This window comes from Atractosteus spatula, chromosome 4, assembly GCF_055471065.1.
Source record: "Atractosteus spatula isolate fAtrSpa1 chromosome 4, fAtrSpa1.hap1, whole genome shotgun sequence".
Lineage (NCBI taxonomy): Eukaryota > Metazoa > Chordata > Actinopteri > Semionotiformes > Lepisosteidae > Atractosteus > Atractosteus spatula.
This window is the reverse complement of record NC_142709.1, coordinates 35,641,838-35,664,203: the sequence shown is the minus strand read 5'-3', so window position 1 is coordinate 35,664,203 and position 22,366 is coordinate 35,641,838. Positions and strand designations below refer to the sequence as shown.

The 22,366-nt window shown below is 38.9% G+C and overlaps 1 protein-coding gene across 2 annotated transcripts in view; it reads right to left on the bottom strand.

The window, feature by feature from the left end:
* pdxka (pyridoxal (pyridoxine, vitamin B6) kinase a) overlaps window positions 1-22,158 on the bottom strand; it is a 153,954-nt gene extending 131,796 nt beyond the window's left edge. The window contains exons 1-3 of one of the 2 annotated variants that reach the window (XM_088912850.1): window positions 22,113-22,158; window positions 21,888-22,001; window positions 19,378-19,432 (exon numbers count right to left, since the gene is read on the bottom strand). In XM_088912850.1, the coding sequence (XP_088768976.1) occupies window positions 19,378-19,432; window positions 21,888-21,968 (136 nt within the window). In that variant the 5' untranslated portion in view covers window positions 21,969-22,001; window positions 22,113-22,158. Of the gene's footprint in view, window positions 1-19,377; window positions 19,433-21,887 lie in introns of both variants that reach the window. The other variant, XM_088912848.1, reaches the window with a different exon arrangement.
* Window positions 22,159-22,366: the final 208 nt, after the last annotated feature.

The window sequence follows — 22,366 nt, the reverse complement described above, 5'->3', positions numbered from 1 at the left end:
CGCTCTCTCTCTGCTGAATGAATAAAAGCATTTTATTAAAAACGCATTTGCGTTTGTCTGGGTATTTACTTTGTAATCTGTGGTTTACATCTACTGTATTGCTTTGAGATGCCACTTTTAAAGGTGATATGTAAAATAAAGTTTTTTTATTATTGTTATAGAGAAACATGATCAGATTTTCCCTGGTTCAGAAAAAAGATGATTAAAATCTGTAATCTTTCCACTTGTATGTCATCAGAAAATACAAGAAGTTTCTGCTTTGTGTAAGGATGGTATCAAAAAGTAATCTAAGTGGTGAGAAAGCTGTGCTCCTCAAAGCGCTTTACAGGATAAAAACAATAACAACAATAGTGTTAGGCTGGGCAAACGATTTTTTTATAGAAATACAAAATGAGATATAATGATGTGTTCAGGCTAAGACATTAACGAGTACAACCCCCCTCTCTACGGGAGTGCTGGCTGTGACGAATTAAACCGGTTTCACAGGTATTTTCAAAGTAGAAGGGGGCGAGATTTCCAGCGAAAGACACCTCCCCCCTCCCTCCAAAACCAAGGAAGTGCAGTACTTACTAGTTAAGAAAGCTAGGCTCCTCAATGAAATCGCTTTAACACGCTAATGCGTTGGTGTAACAGTCCGGGCGTGGCAAGCTTCTAATGTCAACTCGACTCGATTGGAAGACAATGAACATATTCTAGCCCTAAATGAATTAATAGCAAACATGGTTTACATAAAAGACATTTTTCCAAGAAAGTTTATAATAATACGATCTATAGTTGCAATCTGAGCCTAAATAAAAAGAAAAAGCATTTTCAGAGAGCAATTACGCTGTGTTTAATTGCTTCTTTTAATTGTGGCAAGCTTCTAATGTCAACTCGACTCGATTGGAAGACAATGAACATATTCTAGCCCTAAATGAATTAATAGCAAACATGGTTTACATAAAAGACATTTTTCCAAGAAAGTTTATAATAATACGATCTATAGTTGAAATCTGAGCCTAAATAAAAAGAAAAAGCATTTTCAGAGAGCAATTACGCTGTGTTTATGTAGAATAAGTGATTAGGTTTATGAGCAATCTAATTATTCGTTTAAAACGCTATATAAAATAAAGTTTATTATTAATTTGCTGGACAGAGCGGTGAACATTATTATGCATAAGACAAAGATAACGATCCTGATCAGTTTAGAAATCTGTGTACGCTGTAAGGTTTTTACTTCTTAAACTTTTAAAATACACATTTCGAATAGAAAGAAATCCTCTTCCTGGTACAGTATGTATAGCAAACCAGCACGTCTTTTTTCTCCAATCAGAGGGGTGTCAGATGGTGTCAGCCAATCACCATTCTGAAGCCCTACCATAATCTCTGGTATGGGGAGACCCCAGAATTCTGTCCCATAGTTTAGACAGATGATAGATACTTTTGTTGGTCCCGTGAGGGAAATAAAGTAAATCATTTTCATTTTAGGAAGTTATTAAACGCTCGGTTAAAAGCAAAGGAGATTGTCCGTTATAGTGGACATAAAAACAAGAGTTCGCTGGCATTATATCCTAGAAGACACAGACCAGCGCCAGACCGGGAGAATGACCGCAGCGTAAAAGAAAATGCCTGATGAACTAGGGATTGGACAGTTTCCAAGTGCTTGTACAATCGATGGAAATGTTCAAATAAATGTGCAAAAGAAATAAACAAAATAATCATTTATTTCTTTATCATATTGGCTAGCTAATGTCCTCTCTTTGCTAGTTAGTAGCTGTGTTTCTGCGTTGGGTAGCAACGGGTGACTGTTGTCAGGCGGAAGATGTAAACAGCTTAATTTTCGTGTTAAATAATTTTTTAAAATTAAAATTAATTCTATACAGCAATCGCATATTTGGGTACCGTTTCATAAAACTTTCATGCTTAAAATTTTTAAGGAGAAATGGAAGACTGGTGTGTATTTTTTCTTTAAACTACCAAGACCAGCCATACACAGTACAGTTTACGTACATACAGTAATGTTTATGTTCCTAAATTAATATAGTTTATGACCTTCAGATGCGTTATGCTCCTCTTCTTTTTATGCTCAGCTACTAAAATTTCCCTTTAGTGGTAAAATTCCATATAAATATTCAAAACTAAGCGGATTAAAATGTGCACAGTAAAGACATTAAATGATTAAATCTTTTCACTACCAACCAATGCACCACGAGTGCCCCTGTCGGTCATTTTGGCCACCCAATCACTTACCGCGGTGCCCTTCGGTGCCCCGCGGTGGCTTGTGGGTAGGTTACCGTACCGCGGGTTTGTACTGCGCATTTTGAATGGCTGCATCTGTAAGTGTATGCCGGCAAAGGCTGTGGAATGTTGTTCTCATAACTAAAATTATTAAAAAATGTATCCTGGGGAAACTAGCTGACTTGTGTGGAGTTGCTACAAGAAAGTCTAAATAATTAGGTGCAGCAAATTCTTCTAACACTATAGAACTGGCAGACAGCTCATTCTTTCTCCCGAAATCCTCCTGTGGTAATGGTTTCTAGAGAAAAGTCCATTCTAATCCCCCACTCCCTCCGTGATAATGAAATTAGTGATAATCTGAGTTGTACCCATATTTTAATCAAACTTATTTGCCAATTTTACATTTTGAGCTAGGCTAAAAATAAATCATTTCAGCAGTCTGTAACATCTGGCAAGGAAATAGTAAGCTAGCTAAATCACTGACTTTTACTGTAAAAATGAAATTTGCTGTTTTTATCCTTACTGCATAATCTTACTGAATGTACAATACACTGGGCAATTCACTAACGGAGTCCCTTAAAATTGTGAAATGAGTTTTATACTCCAGCACCAATGGATACAACATTTCAACCTCCAGCTTTCCTCCATGGTAAAGATTTATGGTGAGTATTCCAATCCACCATTTCTGCCTTTGGTCAATGTAAGTAGCGCCCTGTTAATGATTGTTAGAAATCATATTTAGTATGAGATACTTAAAAAAAGTGACAGAACATTATCCTAAAAAACAAAATAGTATGTTAAGTGTAGCAGCAAGGCATATCATTAAACTAAAAATGAAGTGTTATTAAATATTTCCAAGATTCATTCTGTTGCCATGACCAGACAATAATCCTAGCAGGCCTAGGGTTAGACCTCTGTGTAAAGTACTAGGAATGAAGCTGAAAGGGGCCTCTCTGATAAGCAGAATATCTCAAGTCTGTAATACAGACCAGGACATCATAAACTGTGCCCAGTCTCAACCTCCCTAAAGATAAATAGTCCAATATGGCTCCTTTCAATCTGGTACTCACGAAGGAAAAACCTCTGTATTATGACCATGGGTCAGAGGTCATGGTAAATCACTCAAATGATGACCAACCAGTCAGGAAACTGGGGAGTGGAGGAAAACACTACATCTGATGACATCATGACTCAAAATTTCTTTCATCTAAACTGTGACAAGACTGAAGTCATGCTTATTGGCACCCCCCATTAACATTGTAAAGCCAATGCTGTAACTATCTGTGGATGGTACTGTACTTGAGCTTCAGACTAAATTGAAAAACTTGGCGGTGATATTTGATTTAGGCTTGACATTCAACCCACATGTGCAGCATATTGTTAAAACACCTTTCTTTCACCTCAGAAATATTGCTAGACTACACCCTATATTATCAGTAACTGTGGCTGAAAAGCTGATCAACACATTTGTCTTCTCCCAAATTGACTACTGTAATGCCCTACTTGCTGGGGTTTCTAAATCCACATTGAACAAACTCCAGTATGTCCAAAAACTGGCAGCCAGAATCCAGACCAGGTCTAGTGCAAGTGATCACATTATTCCTATCCTGAAGTCCTTGGACTGACTCCCTGTCATGTTTCGTGTCGACTTCAAAATCCTCATGCTCACCTATAAAGCTCTGCATGGCTTGGCACCTCAGTACCTGTCTGAGCTATTATCACCCTACTCCCCACCTCGCAACCTTCGCTCTTCTAATTCTGTCCTCCTATCTGTCCCCCAAGCATGTCTACACTCTATGGGTGATAGTGCCTTCTCTTATTGTACCCCAAAGCTCTGGAATTTTATCCCTAAGGATATCAGAGAGTCACCTCCTCTAAACTCCTTCAAATCTAGACTCAAAACCTTCTTCTTCAGAAGAGCCTTTACTTAACTGGTTCTGTTCTTTACTCCTCTGCTCTTACTGTATCAATCTCCACCATCTACTGTCTCCTCTAACTGTGTATTCTTATCGTGTATTTTTTGTTGTTGAGAAGCCACCTTTAAAGGCACTATATCAAATATTAGTTTTATTTTTATCATCATAACCAATCACCAACCATGATTTCATAGTTTAAGAGGTACTGCACAACTCTTTTTCTCACTCTCTCATGTTGGAGAAACGTTTCTGCTTCCCCTTAAAAGATAGTCAGGAATCCATCTAAAAAAAAGGGGTACTTATTACATGTGCATGGGACCGAAACACAGATATGCTCAACGTATTTTTCTCAGAAAACTAGAACAGTACTTGAAGATTTTTCTGTTATCTATCACGTTTCCCTGTGCTTATCAGATCGGCAGCATTCCAGGATTACGCTCATCTTCTTCTTCCCTATTTGCCAAAGATATCTTCTTTTAATACAATCTGTTAGTTTTGTAGCATGCATTCCTATATAACACTGTATAGAACTACATAGTAGGCCTTGTGTCCAGCATTTTTCCACTCCAGTTCAAACCACTTCTGTTTGTCCACCTTATAAAATACTGCCGCATCTGCAGAAAAACTGTGTACAACCATTGCAATCTAAGTCAGGACTTATATATCAAGACACTAAGCCATACAGGGTTTCCCACAATTGTATACAGGTCTCGCCAATAATCAGCACCACCTGGCCAATGAAACGCATGAGCAGCAACAAAATGTACACAAGTATCCATATTGATATAATGTTTTGTAGTAATACACTGCAAAATAATTTGCCTGTCATCAGCAACGAGGGCACATTATTGCACAGTTCTCCAGTCCCACACGTTGGATTTAAATCTCATGGTCTCACATCTCGGTCTGAAATGCATTTGCATCAAGTGTAAGTTGATTAAAACATGAAGCAATGGACATAAAATTTTAAAATTGTTCTAGAGAGCTGCAGGTCTCTTAAACAATGTGTTTTTTAATATATGAATAAAATAAACCATACAAATAATATACAAATACAAAACCATACAAATAATATGCAATCACAATTTTCCACAGAACATTTCACACATTTTTAGAAAGTTTTATAACCTTAAGCTATATTAGTAATATGCAGGAAAAAAAAAGGTTTCATCGCAGCTGAGTATTGGATCAAAGACAAATACTGTGTTTCTTCATCGCTTGCCAAAGATGGCAAGAAACAATTTCTAAAATATAATAAAGGGAGTAGAGAGCACTTAATTTGCAAAGTGAAAAAAGACATCATCTCAATGATTGCAAATTAATAGTGCCTCAATAGCAAATAGAAGATACAATAATGACTTGATGCAAATAGCAACAGATTTCAAGCACATACAGTTGTGAGAAACATTTTGTGAGCCCTTAGGACTTACTGTACAGTATATGGATTTCTGGATGAATGGCTCCTAAAATGTGATCAGATCTTATTTAACAAACAAAACACACAACATTTTACATTGTCATATCTTTATTGAACCTTTATAAGGTTCAAACAATCAAGGTCAAAAAGTGTGTGAACCCTTATATTTAGTAACTAGTGGAACCTCCTTTATTGGCAATAGCCTCAACCAAATGCTTTCTGTAGCTGCTGATCAGACCTGCGCAGTTAGGAGGTATTTGGGCCCATTTCTCTACACAAAACTGTTTAAGTTCGTGTATATGTTTGGGATGTCTTTCTTGAACGGCCTGCTTCAGATCACACATTTCAATGGGATTAAGGTCAGGACTCTGACTTGGCCATTCTAAAATACAGAGATTTTTCTGTTTGTGCCAATCTGTTGTTGATTTACTCCTTTGTTTTGCATCATTGTCATGTTGAATGACCAAACTTCTTTTAAATTTTAGATCACAGACAGACGCCCTGATATTCTGCTATAGAATTTCCCGATATAACTTGGAATTCACTGGTCACTCAATGTTTGCAAGCCATCCAGGCCCTGAGGCAGCAAAGCAGCCCTACACCATTATACTCCCTCCACCATGCTTCACAGTTCAGATGAGGTTTTGGTGTTGGTATGCAGTGTTTTCTTTTCTCCAAACAGAATTCTGTGTACATTTACCCAAAAGTTCAACTTTTGTCTCAGCGATCCAAAGAACATTGTTCCAGTAGTGCTGTGGAACATCCAGATGGTATTTAGTAAACATGAGATGGGCAGCAATGTTTTTTTTGGAGAGCAGTGGTTTCCTACATGGTAAACTCCCATGAACACCACTCTTGTTCAGTGTTTTTCTTATAGTAGACTCATGAAGTTATCAAGTGGAAGAGATGTCTGCAGATCCTTAGCTGTCATCCTAGGGTTCTTTATCACCTGTTTTAGGATTGTACGGAGTGCCCTTGCACTGATCTTTGTAGGATGCCCACTCCTAGGGAGAGTAGCAATGGTGCTGAATTTCTTCCACTTGTAAACTATCTGCCTGACTGTGAACTGATGGAGGCCCAAGTCTTTAGAAATTCTTCCAGTTTTATGAGCTTCAACAACTCATCTTCTGAGGTCCTCTGAAATTTCTTTTGATCAGGCCATATTGCACTTCAACAAAATTCTGTTGTGAAGAGCAGATAACCACAATTGTGTGGTTTTTTATACGGCAGGGCAGGTCAAACCCACACCTAAATTGATTGGAACACGTGACTCATTGATTGGAATACCTGACTCCAATTACCCTCTTTTTAAGACGTCATTATCCTAGAGGTTCTCATACTTTTTCCATCAATGACCTTGATTGTTTAAACCATTTGTTCAATAAAGATATGGCAATGTAAAATGTTGAGTGTGTTGTTTGTTAAATAAGACTGTCTTTATTTATAATTATGAATTAAGAGCCATTCATGCAGAAATCCAGATAATTCCAAAGGGTTCAAACTTTTCTCACACCTGTAGCTATTCCTGTCATCATCATGGGTAGCCTAGATCTTTGATGAATGCTATATTATCAAACTAGTTGTTTTGATCAGGATAATATTATTTAGTTATAATAATAAGACAGATAGTTAGCTCCTAAACTTGCACAGTAATTTAGTAATTATCCTGCAGGGAAATTGTACTAATTCAGTAATTAGTACAGTAAATGTGTTGATGGGGGGGGGGGGGGGGGGGGGAGCTAACAATAACATGCTGTATAACATTAACCTGGCCTGAACTTTTCCTGCAGAGAATTCCTGCATTATAGATGTAGCCATCTAGAATGTGCAAGGTGTCAGTAGGTATATCCTGGTTGGTACCATGATGTCACAGAGAACTTTATGTTACTGTTTTTTTTAAATAATCTGATGAAGCACTGCACTACCTTATAAAACTGCCAGATGGCACCATAGCCGTTTCTGGTTGTCAGACAGATCCAAAAACAATATTAAATCAGTATTAAATAGTTATTGTTAATGTACTTTCCTGCGCTAATCATACTTTATGCATACTAGCATCAATTTAATTAAATACAATGATTACATTGTTCAGACAGGATGTTGTTACCATGTTGCTAACAAATGAAATAGGTCACAATATTGTATAACAATAATATAATTATCATTTGATTATTTACATATAGCATATAGAATTACAAGTAACTGTGTGTAAACAATATTTAGAAAACATCAATGTTTTAAAAATTACATTATAGATAGTGGCTTTGAAAATCATACTAAAAAAAATTGTAAAAATGTATTGTAGCTGATACAAGTCTGCACTACATTTAGATCAACATGTTTAACTTGTTAATATTGCGATTTGGTGTTAAAATGTTGAGGTATGCAACATTAATTTTAACGATTGCTTACAGAACAATGGTAATTATCCTAAATAAATGACACTAATACTGTAGATGATGTACAGTATGGATATCTGGATATTCATAGAATTCGTTAGCAAGTGAATGTCCCGAATTGTTTAATTCATGTGGCAAATTAAACCCTACAGTACAGGTTTGCTTGGTGGGGAGACATTTGTGTTCCAATTTAAACAGACTTTAACAAAATTCATAAATGGCACTCACAAAATCCAAAAGTAATGTAAATATTTGTCTTTGTCACCTCATGTCAGAGCTAGTAGTCAAAATATATAAGATAGGACTTGCAGAGGTACAGAAGTCTATTATCACCACAGAGAAAAAAAGTATTGTTTAAACAAGATAACATTGTGTTTAAACACAATAATTAATATATAAATAATATTTTCCCAATATATTTATATTTGAAATATATGTAATAATATTACCCCCAGCAATGTTTTTGCATTTTCACTGATACAACATATCATCACACTCCCCCTTTGTGCAAATTAATTAGTACAAAGGAGAACCTGCAATGTACAGTATTTTGGAAAGATCAAGTCCAACACCCTGTCATTGAGCATTCCCAGGTTAAAAGCATGATATTTTCACCATTTTTGTGAAAGCAGAGGTTTTGCAAACGTTTTGTATTTTTGATGTGAAACTGCAGAAACATACATACAGATCCAGCCATTTACCCTGCAACTCACAACTGGCAACCCACTGAAGCTAAGCAGGTGTGAGCCTGGTTAGTACCTGGATGGGAGACCTCCTGGGAAAAACTAAGGTTGCTGCTGGAAGAGGTGTTAATGATGCCAGCAGGTGGCGCTCACCCTGTGGTCCATGTGGGTCCTAATGCCCCAGCATAGTGACGGGGACACTATACTGCAATAAGACACCGTCCTTCGGATGAGACATAAAACCGAGGTCCTGACTCTCTGTGGTCATTAAAAATCTCAGGGTGTTTCTTGAAAAAAATTAGGGGTGTTACCCCAGAGTCCTGGCCAAATTTTCCATCTGCCCTTACCAATCATGGCCTCCTAATAATCCCCGTCAATGAATTGGTTCCATTACTCTGTTCTCCTCCTCACTGATTGCTGATGTGTGGTGAGGGTTCTGGCACACTATAGCTGCCGTCGCATCAACCAGGTGGGGCTGCACATTGGTAGTGATGGAAGGGAGTCCCAATTACCTGTAAAGCGCTTTGAGTAGAGTGTCCAGAAAAGCGCTATATAAGTGTAAACAATTATTATTATTATTATTATTATTATTATTATTATTATTTAAACCTTGGAGTGTCCAGAAAAGCGCTATATAGGTGTAAGCAATTTTTATGATTATTATTAACTATTCAAAATGCACAGAGGATACTGTATTAGTTAGCAGTTCAGGGGTAACGCACCTTTTTTTTAAATAGGACTGCACTACTTTGTAAAACCACCAGGTGGAGCAGTGAAATCTTAACGTGGCATGTGGAGCATTTGGGCTGACACCAGAAAATGCCTGGTTTTGAATTCCAGTCAATGCTGAGGGACAATCTTTTTCCAAGTACAGAATTTAAGCTTAATACTGTTGTAGCGGCAAGGCTTATTAATAATACAGGAATTAAGTTTGCTGCTCCCTTGCCAGTCCCTCTCTCCCTCATCTCAGTGGTGCTGGGCACAGAGATGCCATTCCATTTGGTTCAGATTTAAGGTGTTTTTCTAGCTGATAGAGTTTCCAGATAAGGAACAACTCCCAAGGCTGAGATTCTCCAGCCACCCTAATAAATGGTCATCTCTGGACCCTTACTGTCTGGGAGATTCCTTGGGAGAGTCTCATCCCAGGTTGTTTACAACCCTAATGTCAGAGAGCATTGTTACTCATCCTCCACCTCGATCAGCCAATCAGGAACTGGTAAGGCAAGACAACCCCACGTGGGTCTCGAATGCCCGCGAAACTTTCAACCAATGAACAACTGTAGTTCTTCCAGATAAAAGAGGCAGCACAGGGCCCAGAAGGTGCCCCTCCAGGACATTCTCAGACTCAGCTCGGACAATCACGTGACGGCCAGTGTGTCCGAGTGCCAGGACTTTAGTTTGTTCTAAGAGTCGAGACTGAAAGTCTCCCATGCGTAACCAAAGGATCTGCCCGGGGTTAGCCCAGCAGCAAGCCACGTGAAATGCCGGTATCCCACTGCGAACGCTCGCCTGATCAATGAGTGAACTACGGTTGGAACTGTCGACAGCTGAATCTCTGTATTTAGGACTAGCGCTACATCGGGAACAAACCTTGCTTGAACCCGCAGTCACTTTCCATGTACACTATCTCTGCTAGTTAAGCCAGGACTAACTAGACGGTCTTCAGAGAGCCCACTGCCAGCGCGCCGCAGCAGAAATCTCTCCTTCCTTCCCCCACACCTCACGCTGGACCAGCACTGCCTGGCACCGGGCCAGAGGACGCCGATTGGACGCAGCAACAGCCTGTCGCTGTTCCCTTGTGTCCGTGGGAGATCTGAATCTACACAGATTGGATGAGTATTCAACATTCTGCATTACAGCTCGAGAATTCAATTGTTACCTCAACCCCAGTTGATATCAATTTAATTCCTATGAGTGATGTACTTGCTTTGGATCTAGTGTATCTAGCGTAGAAGTTGTAATCAAAGCTTATTAACGAAACGGTATAAATGAATGATATACTGAATGTATGTCTCTCTTGGTTTGTAACTCTTCGGTATAGAATATATACCTTTTGTATTCTGCTAACCCTCAATATAAGATCTGTTGTGTTTATATGCACATTTTATGTATTAATAATTGTATTCTCGTGTATTAGTGTCTGTGTGCGCGTTGCTGAGTTATTCCACAAGATCGGCTGTCTAATAGCCATCAAAGAATCATTTTGTGACTTACTGCTACTGTACAATTAATAATTGTCCCAGTAAATGCACAAAACCCCTACACTGTTTAGATTTGTATTAATTTTAAACTGTATATTACAGCATGTTAAACATTAATAGTAGTAAGTAAGACCACACGTAGTAAGAACACCACTTGCTGTTATTTAAAAAAAAAAGTTGTACTAATTTAATACCACTTCATAGTAATATTAATGTGGAATCGTGTAACTAAGCAGTAAAATATCACAACTGGGTGTTTTGGAAACATTTTAACACTTGTTTTTTTAAAAAAAACTTTTATTGCCCTTATAGTGGTAATAGACAATGAACCAAGGCAGTTCAAAGTTTGATCAGATAATTACTTTTGGTTTGTTTCTTACATAGCCGAATATATAAAAATAGTATACTATTACAGCTTGTTGTACACGCTATGGTCTCTTTCAGTTTTACATCCGAATTGAGAAAATCTGTATTTTGTCTTAATCCAAATTTCAGCACCCAGTAATCGGCCAAAAAATTTACTTTAAATTTAAAACTTTAAACCCTTTATTATGTAAACTGAAGAGTTATAGAGGAGACAAGTTGTGAATTGCCTCTTTTTATATTTGTAAAAACATTACAATTTAAATGCAATACGGAATATATTATTAATAATATTAATAATGAATGACCATGGACGAGCTGTAAACTGAAGAGTTACAGAGTGTTGTAGTGGCAATGCTTATTGATAAGACAGAATTAAGTATTGCTGTGCTTTCCTAAATGAGGCCCCATTTCTCTTTCTCATCTCTGCGGTGCAGCCACAGAGAATCTATTCATGCAGTTCTGATTTAGGGTATTTTCTCTCAGATAAGGAGCAGCTCCCAAATGGGGATGCGCCCAGCCATGCCTGGCTATCATTATCAATGGCCATTCGTGGCCATTGTACCTACAGTATCTGTCTGTGAGATTCTTGGGAACATCTGGATTGCGATCCTAGATGTCAGAGGTCATTGTGACTCATCTCTCACCTTGACCAACCAATCGGGAACCTGTAGGGCTGGTAACCCCAAATGTCTGAAATGCCGCTAAACTTTCAACCAATCATCAACTGTCTTGGTCCTAGTTTAAAAGACACTGCACAGCTCAGAAACTTTGCTTCTCCAGCCAATTTTCACACCCTCAGTATACGTTTGGACTCTTGTCAACAACCTGAATACGTTTTTATTCAGCAGCAGCGCTACACCGAAAGCAAACCAAGTTAGTTCCCCCTAAAGAGTGACTTGCTCTGACCTGCGGTCACCCTCTGTGCATGGAGACTTTCTACTAGTCAGCTGGACTTCTAGTAGGTCCCTGAGAGAGATACTGTTGGAGTGTTGCCACAGAAGAAATCTCGCCTCCTAATTCGTCCGACTCTAAGCTGTGGATGGCTGGGACCCAGACGACACCGGGACGATGCCTATTGAACGCTTCAGCAATTGAACGCAGCCACTAGCTGGTCTTTGGTGTCCGTGCCAGAAAATACGAATCCATATCTGGACAAGTAAACCCAATGTTCTACATTGCATCTCGAGAATTCAACTGTTACCTCAACACAAGTTAATATCAATTCAATTCATATGAGTAATGTATGTACTTTTGAGTAGTTAATGTACTGTACTGTAGTGGATTTGGAACCATATGGTCTCATACTGTATATACAGTATATTTATACATTATATTTATTTCCCTATCAACAGAGCTCGCTGTATCACCTGCAAGTACATATCTAACACCACATTCATTCAAGGCCCCTTAGAACAATTCCGGATTACACAGATGATGGAGACTCGGGAAACCGCTTCAGAGAACATGTTAGGGCTGTGAAGACTAAAGATTTCTCCAAGCCTTTTATTTCTCATTTCACCTCTGATGGCCATTATCACACTAATCTCCCCATCTGTGTTCTCAAAGGTTTTCCTAACTCCTACATTAGAAAGACTACAGGAACTAAAATTATCCTGCAGCTAGCATCACACTTTCCCCCATCTCTCAACGACAGACTGATTTTCTTCTAAATTCTCTCTATTCATTGTAGGTTTCATTTCACACCTCTCTTCACCTATCCTGACTTTACAACTCCTGATTGGCCTCTCTTTCTGTCCCCTGCTCCCGCCCCTCGCTCCACCTCTCTCCCAGCTTTTGTTCTCCCTTTACATTGCCTTTGCTTACTGCCCTGTCTTTCTCACACCCGAAGAAGGCTCCACAGCCGAAATGTTGTGTTTTCTTTCTTCTCTTTTCAGCATGGAATAAACCTATTACTTGTTCCTTTGCAGCCTACACACGCTGACGCAGCTACCCACCTGAACGATTTATACAGTATACAGTCATGCTTGAACGTTTGTGAACCCATTGCATAATTTGAGATTTTTTTGTTTTTTTAACCACAAAATGCATATTTTATCAGAAATTGTCACTTCCTAATTGAAATAAAGTATAATTATTCACCAATTAGAGGCTTTTGAAAGAAACTGTCCATGCAACAAAATAATACACACAGTATATAGAAATTGTGCAGGTGCAAAAATAAATGTAAAGCATCAAGGTAAAGCAGGATCAGCAGGATCAGAGTGTTAACCAATTAACCCCGATAACCAATGAAACTGAAGATCTGAAATGATTTGTTAGGGAGGACCAAACATAAATAATTGCGAGAAAGCAGGTCAGTTACTCTTCCGACGAGTCTAGAATCATGCCTCAAGCTAAGGAAACATCAGCAAACCTGAGGATAAAAGTAGTGGATGCTCATTAAAAGATTATAAAGCCATTTCAAAAAGATTCGAAGTCCATAAATCCACTGTTAGGCAAAAATTATACAAGTGGATGGCATTTAAAACAATGGCAACCTTGCCAAGAAGTGAACATCCTCCTAAAACGTCACCCAGGGCCACAAGGAGAATAATAAAAGAGGTAAAAGGTAATTGTCACGAACACGGACTGAAATCCGTGTCAGATCTTATAGTAGACCCTATGCGATGCGGTAAGAGCTGGAGAAAACAGGAGGCGTGGTAAAAGGGAAAACACAGGGGTTTAATAGTGCACAAAATAATAGTGACAGTCCGTGAGACAGTGTACGGGGAAGACAAAAAGGCATCAACAAGGAATCCATCCTGGGACGCGACAAAGTTAAAATCCCCGGGAGGGGGGAGCACATGGACAAACAAAACATAGAGGTCCAAGGGTGACGTGGCGAGATCCTCCAGACCCCGGGCTCAGGAAGCGGGAGATGTCGGGGATGAGGCCTATGCCCTCAGGAGACGGACATAGGGTTTCCTGATGCTAGGCGGGCCTCGCGACATCTTACCCTAATGATGAGCCCCGAGGACTGGAGGAGCTGGTCTTTAAATAATAACTCTAAAACGGTACACCTGGAGAGCTTAATCACACGGACAATCATGAGAGCAGTGGAGCGCCCTCTAGGGAGGGATGTCGGGCGTGACAGTAATCCTATAATAACATCCAGAGATCTACAAGCCTCCTTATCTGCTTCTGGAGTAGTGGTGCATAGCTCAACAATAAGAACCCTGAACAGAAATGCCATCTATGGAAGGGTTCCCAGGAAGAAGCTTCTTCTGTCGAAAAAGAACAAAGCTGCCCGTCTGCAGTTTGCCAGAGACCACCTGGACAAGCCTGGACAAGAGTTCTGGAAGTGTGTTATCTGGACAGATGAGTACAAAAGTTAACTATTTGGACACAACAAGAGGGCTCATCTTTGGCAAAGAGCCAGCACAGCATACAAACAAAACCTTATCCCTACTGTCAAACGTGGTGGTGGGAGTGTCCTTGTATGGGGCTGTTTTTCTTACTCTGGCCCTGGGCAACTTGATATCATTGAGGCAATATTGAATTCTGAGAAATATCAAGGAATTCTTGAGAAGAATGACAGGCCATCAGTTCAAAAAGTCAAGCTGGGAATAAAGTGGATGTTTCAACAAGACAACGATCCTAAACATTAAAGTCCATTAAAGAATGGCTTAGGAAGAAGAGGTTCTATGTTCTGGAATGGCCAAGCCAAAACTCTGACCTGAATCTTACTGAAGTGCTTTTCATGCAAGGCTGTTCATGCAAGACATCCTTCAAACCTTACAGAGCTGGGGGGGTGTTGTCAAGAGGAGTGGGAAAAAATCCCTCCAGCAAGATGTCAGAGGTTATAGGAGGTGACTGCGTGAAGTTATTGCTGCTAAAGGAGGTGCCACAAGTTACTGACTGAAATTTCATTTACTTTTGCACACAAGAATATGTGGTGATTTGTTAAATACCACAGTCAAATAATCTAAGAGTTCAAATCCCTTTTTATGTGTGGGAAGTCTTTATTTAGGATATTCATTCTATATATTCATAAAGAGTTCATGTTCATTTAAAATCTCTATAAAAGTGGTTCTCAAACTATGGTATGCGTACCACTTGTGGATCGCTGCCAGCTGGTATGCTATATGACCCTGGAACTTTGTTGTGTGCATGAAAAATCGGGACGGGTTTTCATATTTTCTATTTTAATACGTGTCGAACACGCAGCCCACATACTACGATGCAGCGCGCACTAATACTTGAGTGGACACAAGAGCTACAATGTAATTCCATACCATTCTATAGGAATGCATGCTACAAAAGTAAGTGACCAATTGTATTTAAAAAAACTTATCTCCAGCAAATAGGGAGGTAGGAGAATGTGCGTGATGTTGGAACACCGCCAATCTTGTAAGTACAGGAAAGCATAGAAATGCGTGCTACAAACGAAAGTGGCCAATTGTATTTAAAAAAACGTATCTCCAGCAAATAGGGGGATAGGAGAATGTGCATGATTTTGGAACAATGCCAATGTTGTAAGCACAGGAAACCACAGAAATGCATACTACGAACGTTGGCAATCTTGTGAGCACAGGAAAGCGTGATATAACAGAAAAATATTTAAGAACTGTTCGAGGTTAATTTGAGAAAAATACACCAAGTGTCTCTGTGTTTCGCTCCCATGCGCATGAAATAACTTCTTTTAACTTCCGAGACGGACTTCTGAAACAGAAACGGGGAAAAATGCAAGTTTGCGGATTGCTAAAGCAGGTAAGCCCCACACTACTTGTGAAGAACCTTATTTACCATTGGCAAAAGAGCTGACACGTATTATGTGTGGAGAAAAAGCTGTTACACAGCTCAACCTGCTGCCCCCTTTGAAAGACACAGTCACTTGTAGAATTAATTGATATGGCAGATGATGTCAAAAGTACGCTTATAGAGCGCTCCAAGATGAGCAGATGCTTTTCACTGCAATTAGATGAGTCTGTAAGATTCCTTTGATTTGGCCAATTTGCTCATTTACGTTAGATACCAGTTTGAGGGTATGTCCCATGAGGACTTTCTGTTCTATGAGCCACTACCAACAGGAACTACAGGAGAGCACATATTTCAGCTTCTGAATGAATGTAGTTGCATAAATTAGAGAGGTTGCTCCAGATATGAAGTGGACGCACTGCAGCATCCGCCACGAGGCCTTGGCAGTCAAGAAAATGCCTGACAAATTTAAAATCTGTTAGACTCGTGTGAGTCGTATCAATTGTGAATTGTATCAAGGCTCGACCAATGAATTCACATCAGCTTTGCTCGACTAAACAGGCTCACCCCTCTCACCGAAATGGTGCTTTTTTATTGTTTATTTTAATTGTTGTTGTTCCTGTTGTCATTCTATAAAGCGCTTTGAGAACCCACCTTTAAAGGCGCTATATCAAATAAAGTTTATTATAATATTTATTATATGTGTATATGAGTGTGTGCACACACACACATTCATTTTGGTCATTGAGATTTTTTGGGGTTCCTATGAGAAGATGACTTGTAGGTGATACTTAGATGCTTTGGTTTGATCAGGGGTGGTACTACTGAAAATTATTTAAATCACAAAAATGTTACAACTATTTGTCAAGTTATAGACTAATAAAGAGACAAAGTGTCTCTTTGAAAGTCTCCAACACACAGAACTTCATAACATTAAAATAAGCTGGATGTCAATTTTACATAGTAAATAAAACCTTTATTTTTGTCATTCTTCTATACCCAGATTCTGACATTTTGACATCTACACAACACACGTTCAACAGAGAAGACTAACGTTCTCTACAGTTGTCCTTTTCAATGGGTTTAACTATTATACCTTTCCCAAGACTTCAAGAAAGTAGGGATGTTTTAAAAAGCAAAATAAAAGCTTATTATTATATATGTTGTGAATGCAACAGCAACAAGTAATTATGAAACAAGTTTACTTTAGATTTTGATTATGAAAATATATTTCACACATACTGTAATGTAATGACTTAACAATACCATAGGTTATATTTACTCTATATACAGTATGTTTATACACACAGTATACTGATCATTCTGAAGTTCACAGACTCACACACTATTGTTTTGGCATATCTATGAAATTAGTTCATGTACTTTGTGTGTGTGGCACATTGGGAATTGTAGTCTTTGTTCATGTATTCAATTGACGTGGCCGACATTTTCAAACTATAATATACGCTGTGAAGGAAATATGTTCAATTTTTAAGAGACCATACCATCTCATTATAATAATGGAGTTTGACCACCTTTAATCACACAAAAAACTTGCTGTAAAAAGTAGTGTTTATACTGCTTTTATCTCAACATGTATAACATCTGCTATGCTGTGGTCCTGAGGTTTTAGGGCCATGGTAAAGGGCAATCCAAGCTCCAAGCACAGGCTCACAGAAGAGCCTCCCTTGGGAGTCTTCAGAAATGCTATTGAGAGATAATGAAGTAATAAAGCAGGCTAATATATAGAAATAATTCCTTATACTTATATAGTGCTTTTCTGGACACTCCACTCAAAGCACTTTACAGGTAATGGGGACTCCCCTCCACCACCACCAATGTGTAGCCCCACCTGGATGACGTGACAGCAGCCATAGTGTCCCAGTACCCTCACCACACACCAGCTATCAGTGGGGAGGAGAACAGAGTGATGAAGCAAATTGGTAGATGGGGACTCACAGGAGGCCATGATTGGTAAAGGCCAATGGGAAATGTTTCCCAGGGTAACATCCTTACTCTTTTCGAGAAACATCTGGGATTTCTAATGACCACACAGAGCCAGGACCTCAGTTTGTCCTTATACTGGAGCATTAGAACCCACACAGACCACAGGGTGAGCACCTCTAACTGGCCTCACTAACACCTCTTCCAGCAGCAAACTTGGTTTTTCCCAGGAGGTCTCTCATCCAGGTTCACACCTGCTTAGCTTCAGTTGATTGCCAGTTATGATTTGTAGGGTGATATGGCTATATTGTAAAAACATCATTCTACCACCTCAGAAGTATCGCCAAACTACAGTATGTTAGTATGTCCAGAATTTGGCAGCCAGAATCCTGACAAGGTTGTGTGCAAGTGCTAACATTACTCCTATCCTGGACTCTGCTCTGTGTTCCTTTTAGGTTTTGTGTCGACTTTTACATTCTCAGGCTCACCTGACTTGACACTTCATTACCTGTCTGATTTACTATCTTCCTACTCCCCACTCCACAGCCTTCATTTCTCTGACTCAGGTCTCCTGTCTGTTCTGTAGGTGACATGGCCTTCTCTTGGTTCTGTGTCTGCCCCTTTACATTCCTACTGCATTCCAAAATCTTGTAATTGTTAAGTCTGCTATCTCCTCTCCTTGTGTTTTTTTTCCTTGAAGCTTAAAACCCTGAACCAACCATCTGGACCACTAACTCCTCTGCCATCCCACCCCCCACACTATCTAAGATAGATGTCTGGAAATCACTAAGAAGAGTGAACACACAAAAAGAAGCTGGCCGGGTACTCAGAACGTGTTCCTGGCAGATAGCTGACGTCTGCACTGATCTTCAACCTGTCCTTGGCCCAGGCTATTGTACTTAGCTGCTTCAAAACAACCACCATCATACCAGTACCAAAATAATCTGCACCCACATGCCTGAACAACTACCGCCCTATTGCACTCATCCCCATCATAATGAAGTGCTTTGAAAAACTACTTATACTACACATTAAGACCAGCATCCCAAAAACAATTGACCCTCACCAGTTTGCTTATCGCACAAACCGCTCCACAGAGGATGCAATCTCTACAGCTTTACACACCACACTAACCCACCTGGATAAAAAGAACACCTATTATACCAACGGCTCAGGAACATTCTAGGAAAAAACTTTACAATTTGGAGGTTATTATTATTAGGCAGAATATAATCCTGTGTTCAATAATGTCTTGTAAAGACTTGACCTCTTACAATTATTTGCAATCTTTATGTATTGCTAACATTATGAAACTGAATTTTCAACCATGTGTAAAGTTACCAGGTTCCCACATCTCCTGCAAGCAACAAGAGTTGACAAAATGGACAATTATTGATGCGGTGAATGGACTGTTGTTGCAAATAAACATTTTATCTATATAAAAGGGAGAGAACAGAACATAAAGTATGATGTTGCAAACCATATGAATTAAATGCAGGCCAGAAAAAAGAATTACTTCACATAGTGACATTGTACCTGTATGGTTGGAGAACTGCACAGAGTTAATGGAGTCCACTTCAAACCCCAGCACCTCGGGGAATAAACAGACAAAAAGAAAGACTGTGTTAGACAGCAGGGTAAGGAGGAAAGCACAAGTCTTGAACGTTGTAACCAACCATATAACCATCATGGGCTTTCCTTTTATTTCACAATAAAACATGTGTTTTAATGTATTTGACCAACAAATGTCTCTCACTCATTTGCCACCATGTTAAGGATCCGGGACACAGCTGGCTGGTGACATGGCCCAGACTTAAACCCTTTTTAGTGTGTGTGGCTTGTATCAGAGATTGATTTAAAAAAAGCACTTAAAGCATATAAATCACACACCCTAGTAGTTTCACCTGTTAAAGAATAAAGAGATACAATTACTTTTGTTAAAATACTCAAGACATTATTGTAAGAAAGGGGAAGGAGATGCTTGACTCATGTATGTTAAGTGCTGATGCCTGTATGCTCATTTTAATGTAAACTATTGTAGTTTTTCACCTCTAATATCTTCCCTAACTCATTTCTGTGATTCCTACTGCATTATAGTTTGATGCTGAAGTTGTGTTTGTATTTTGATTCTAACACCCCTGTCATTTAAGCATTTACTATTAATTATCTGTTTCTACAAAAGTTTGTTTTTTTCCTTGGGTCTGTTTTTAATTTTAACCCACAAGCATCTGCATCCAATTTAAATGCATTTGAATGTTGTTTTCTAACATGGACAGCAACAACTGATTTTTATCCGACTTTGTTAGGAACCTGTCTGCTCATTGGACAATGTCAGTAATCTTTGTTCCAGGAAAACAGCATACTGTTATCAACTCAGGGTCCTTGATGCATATCTCATCTGCAGTGTCCCTGATAAGAGTTTCTAACAACCACCTTTTCTCTTTTACTTCTGTTGTTGGTTCACTTTTTGGAAAATGTGTATAATTTGACTTAAGATACTTTTGATACTTTGCAGCTATTGTTATTTCTGCAACAACCTTATTCCAAAAACACAATTTGAACTTTTTTCCCTGAAATGTACAACACTCCATCAAAAGGAAACTGCAGGCTACTATACAGCACTTCATCTCAATGACAATAGCAAAAAAAACTTAATGCCATTTATATTTCAGAAAGTGCCTTCACATAGGACAGGAGACATTAAATATAATAGACATTCTTATAGCAGCTGCGCACACTAGAACAATTGTTGATGATGGAAAAATTAAAAATTAAAAGCAAAATATGTAGCAAAGAGTATTTTTCTGCAAGCATTTTACGCTGACAGTAATAAGTCCTTCCATTTATAAAGCACTTCTTATTCTAAAGGATAAAAAAAAACACTTTACATACAGGAGAGGACCCACTGAGCCAGCAGCCCCTCTATACAGCCAATGAGGTGGACAAGTGAGAACTTTCTTCACCGACTGATTTAAAGGGAATCTTAGGTAGGCCAGATTGTACAAGCACAGAGTAGAATTTAGCCTGGAGACTAACAACCAGTACCCTCGAATCTTTTATTACCAAGAAGTCAGGAGCACAGTTTTGTAAGACAACAAAGATTCTCTGAAACTCAAATTGTGCTAGCACGAATATTAACAATGTCGAGGATGATGCTCGCAATCACATTATGTAATAATGAAACCAGTTGCTAATATTAAAAATATATCCTAGTTTTCACTGACCCTGGGCTACTTCATGTTATTTTAGCAAAGGAGGTCTACAACTATTGACAAAATAAGCTGCGAAACTGCTCTTTTTAGTAAAACCCTCGAAACGTCTTATCGCTGGTTCGTCGACATTCAGCTTGACGTCTCAGGAAATGGTAAAGCTGTCTTTCTAAAAATTAAAAAGCAGCTACGTAGACTGAATAGCTAGTTATATTTACCACCTTCTTAGACAGGCTCTGCGAATGTTTTTATTTTTGACGTCTTAAAGAGCCCTTGAGTGCCGTCTCTTTTACTGATCTGTGTCCGTCTGCAGGAGTGACAGTGACAGAGCTTGGTAGAACATGATGTAGTAATTATGTTGCACGTACCTCTGGCGGACAGGTATCAACATGAACTGTGTGAGCTGGGGCACTGAGGCAGGATGCATTATTTGAAACAATGATGAAATATTAAATTTAGCTTTTACATTCTAGTTAAAGTGCTGAGAGTAACTTTTCGCTTGATGTTAATCTCAGCAGGTAATTCAGAGATCTCTACCACCACCGGTTTTGTAAAACTGAGATTGCTGCAGTAATGGCATCTGTAGGTTTTAAAATAAAATATTCCCTAAACTCACCCGTGTACGGTTAAGATGCCCAGGCTGTAATTGCACTGTATCCAATTTAAATTCACAGCCATAAGACGGCCAAAGGGTAGTTAACCATGTGACCTTTACTTACCCACTCCAAAACGTGTTTTATCTTCTTCGAGTACTGTTGTGCTTCACAGTGACATTAATATAATGAAAATAAGATACTGTAATACCAAAGGAAAGGAAAGGAAAAAATTATCACTTACCTGCAACGGGAAAGAAGCAGATTTGTTACCAACGTATCCTCTGACAACATGACTCTGAATCGATAGCACCCTGCATTCCATTTCGTGCGTATAGTCTTAAGGATGTACTAAATCCTGTATGTGTACAGTGCGTAATAAGAAAACAAAAATATATTCAGAAAATAGACTGCAAATAACAAAATACAAAAAACAGAGACAGGACTGAAGGACAAGCCACACACTCACACATTGACTCGACAGACCGGAATTCAGGCGATTAAAGTGGGCACCTAAGCGCTCTGACATCACAAGGATAATAATTAACCGGTACAGACGTGACACAAATTTCAGATTGCTTTCATTTAGTTTGTGTTTGTTTATTTATACCATTGCTAAGATTATTTACTTTAAATTACACAGTGGAGAAAAGGAAAAATAGCATTAAGAGATAAGGAAACGGAATGGACTCTCCTATTCAGTCCAATGTTACAATGTATCTC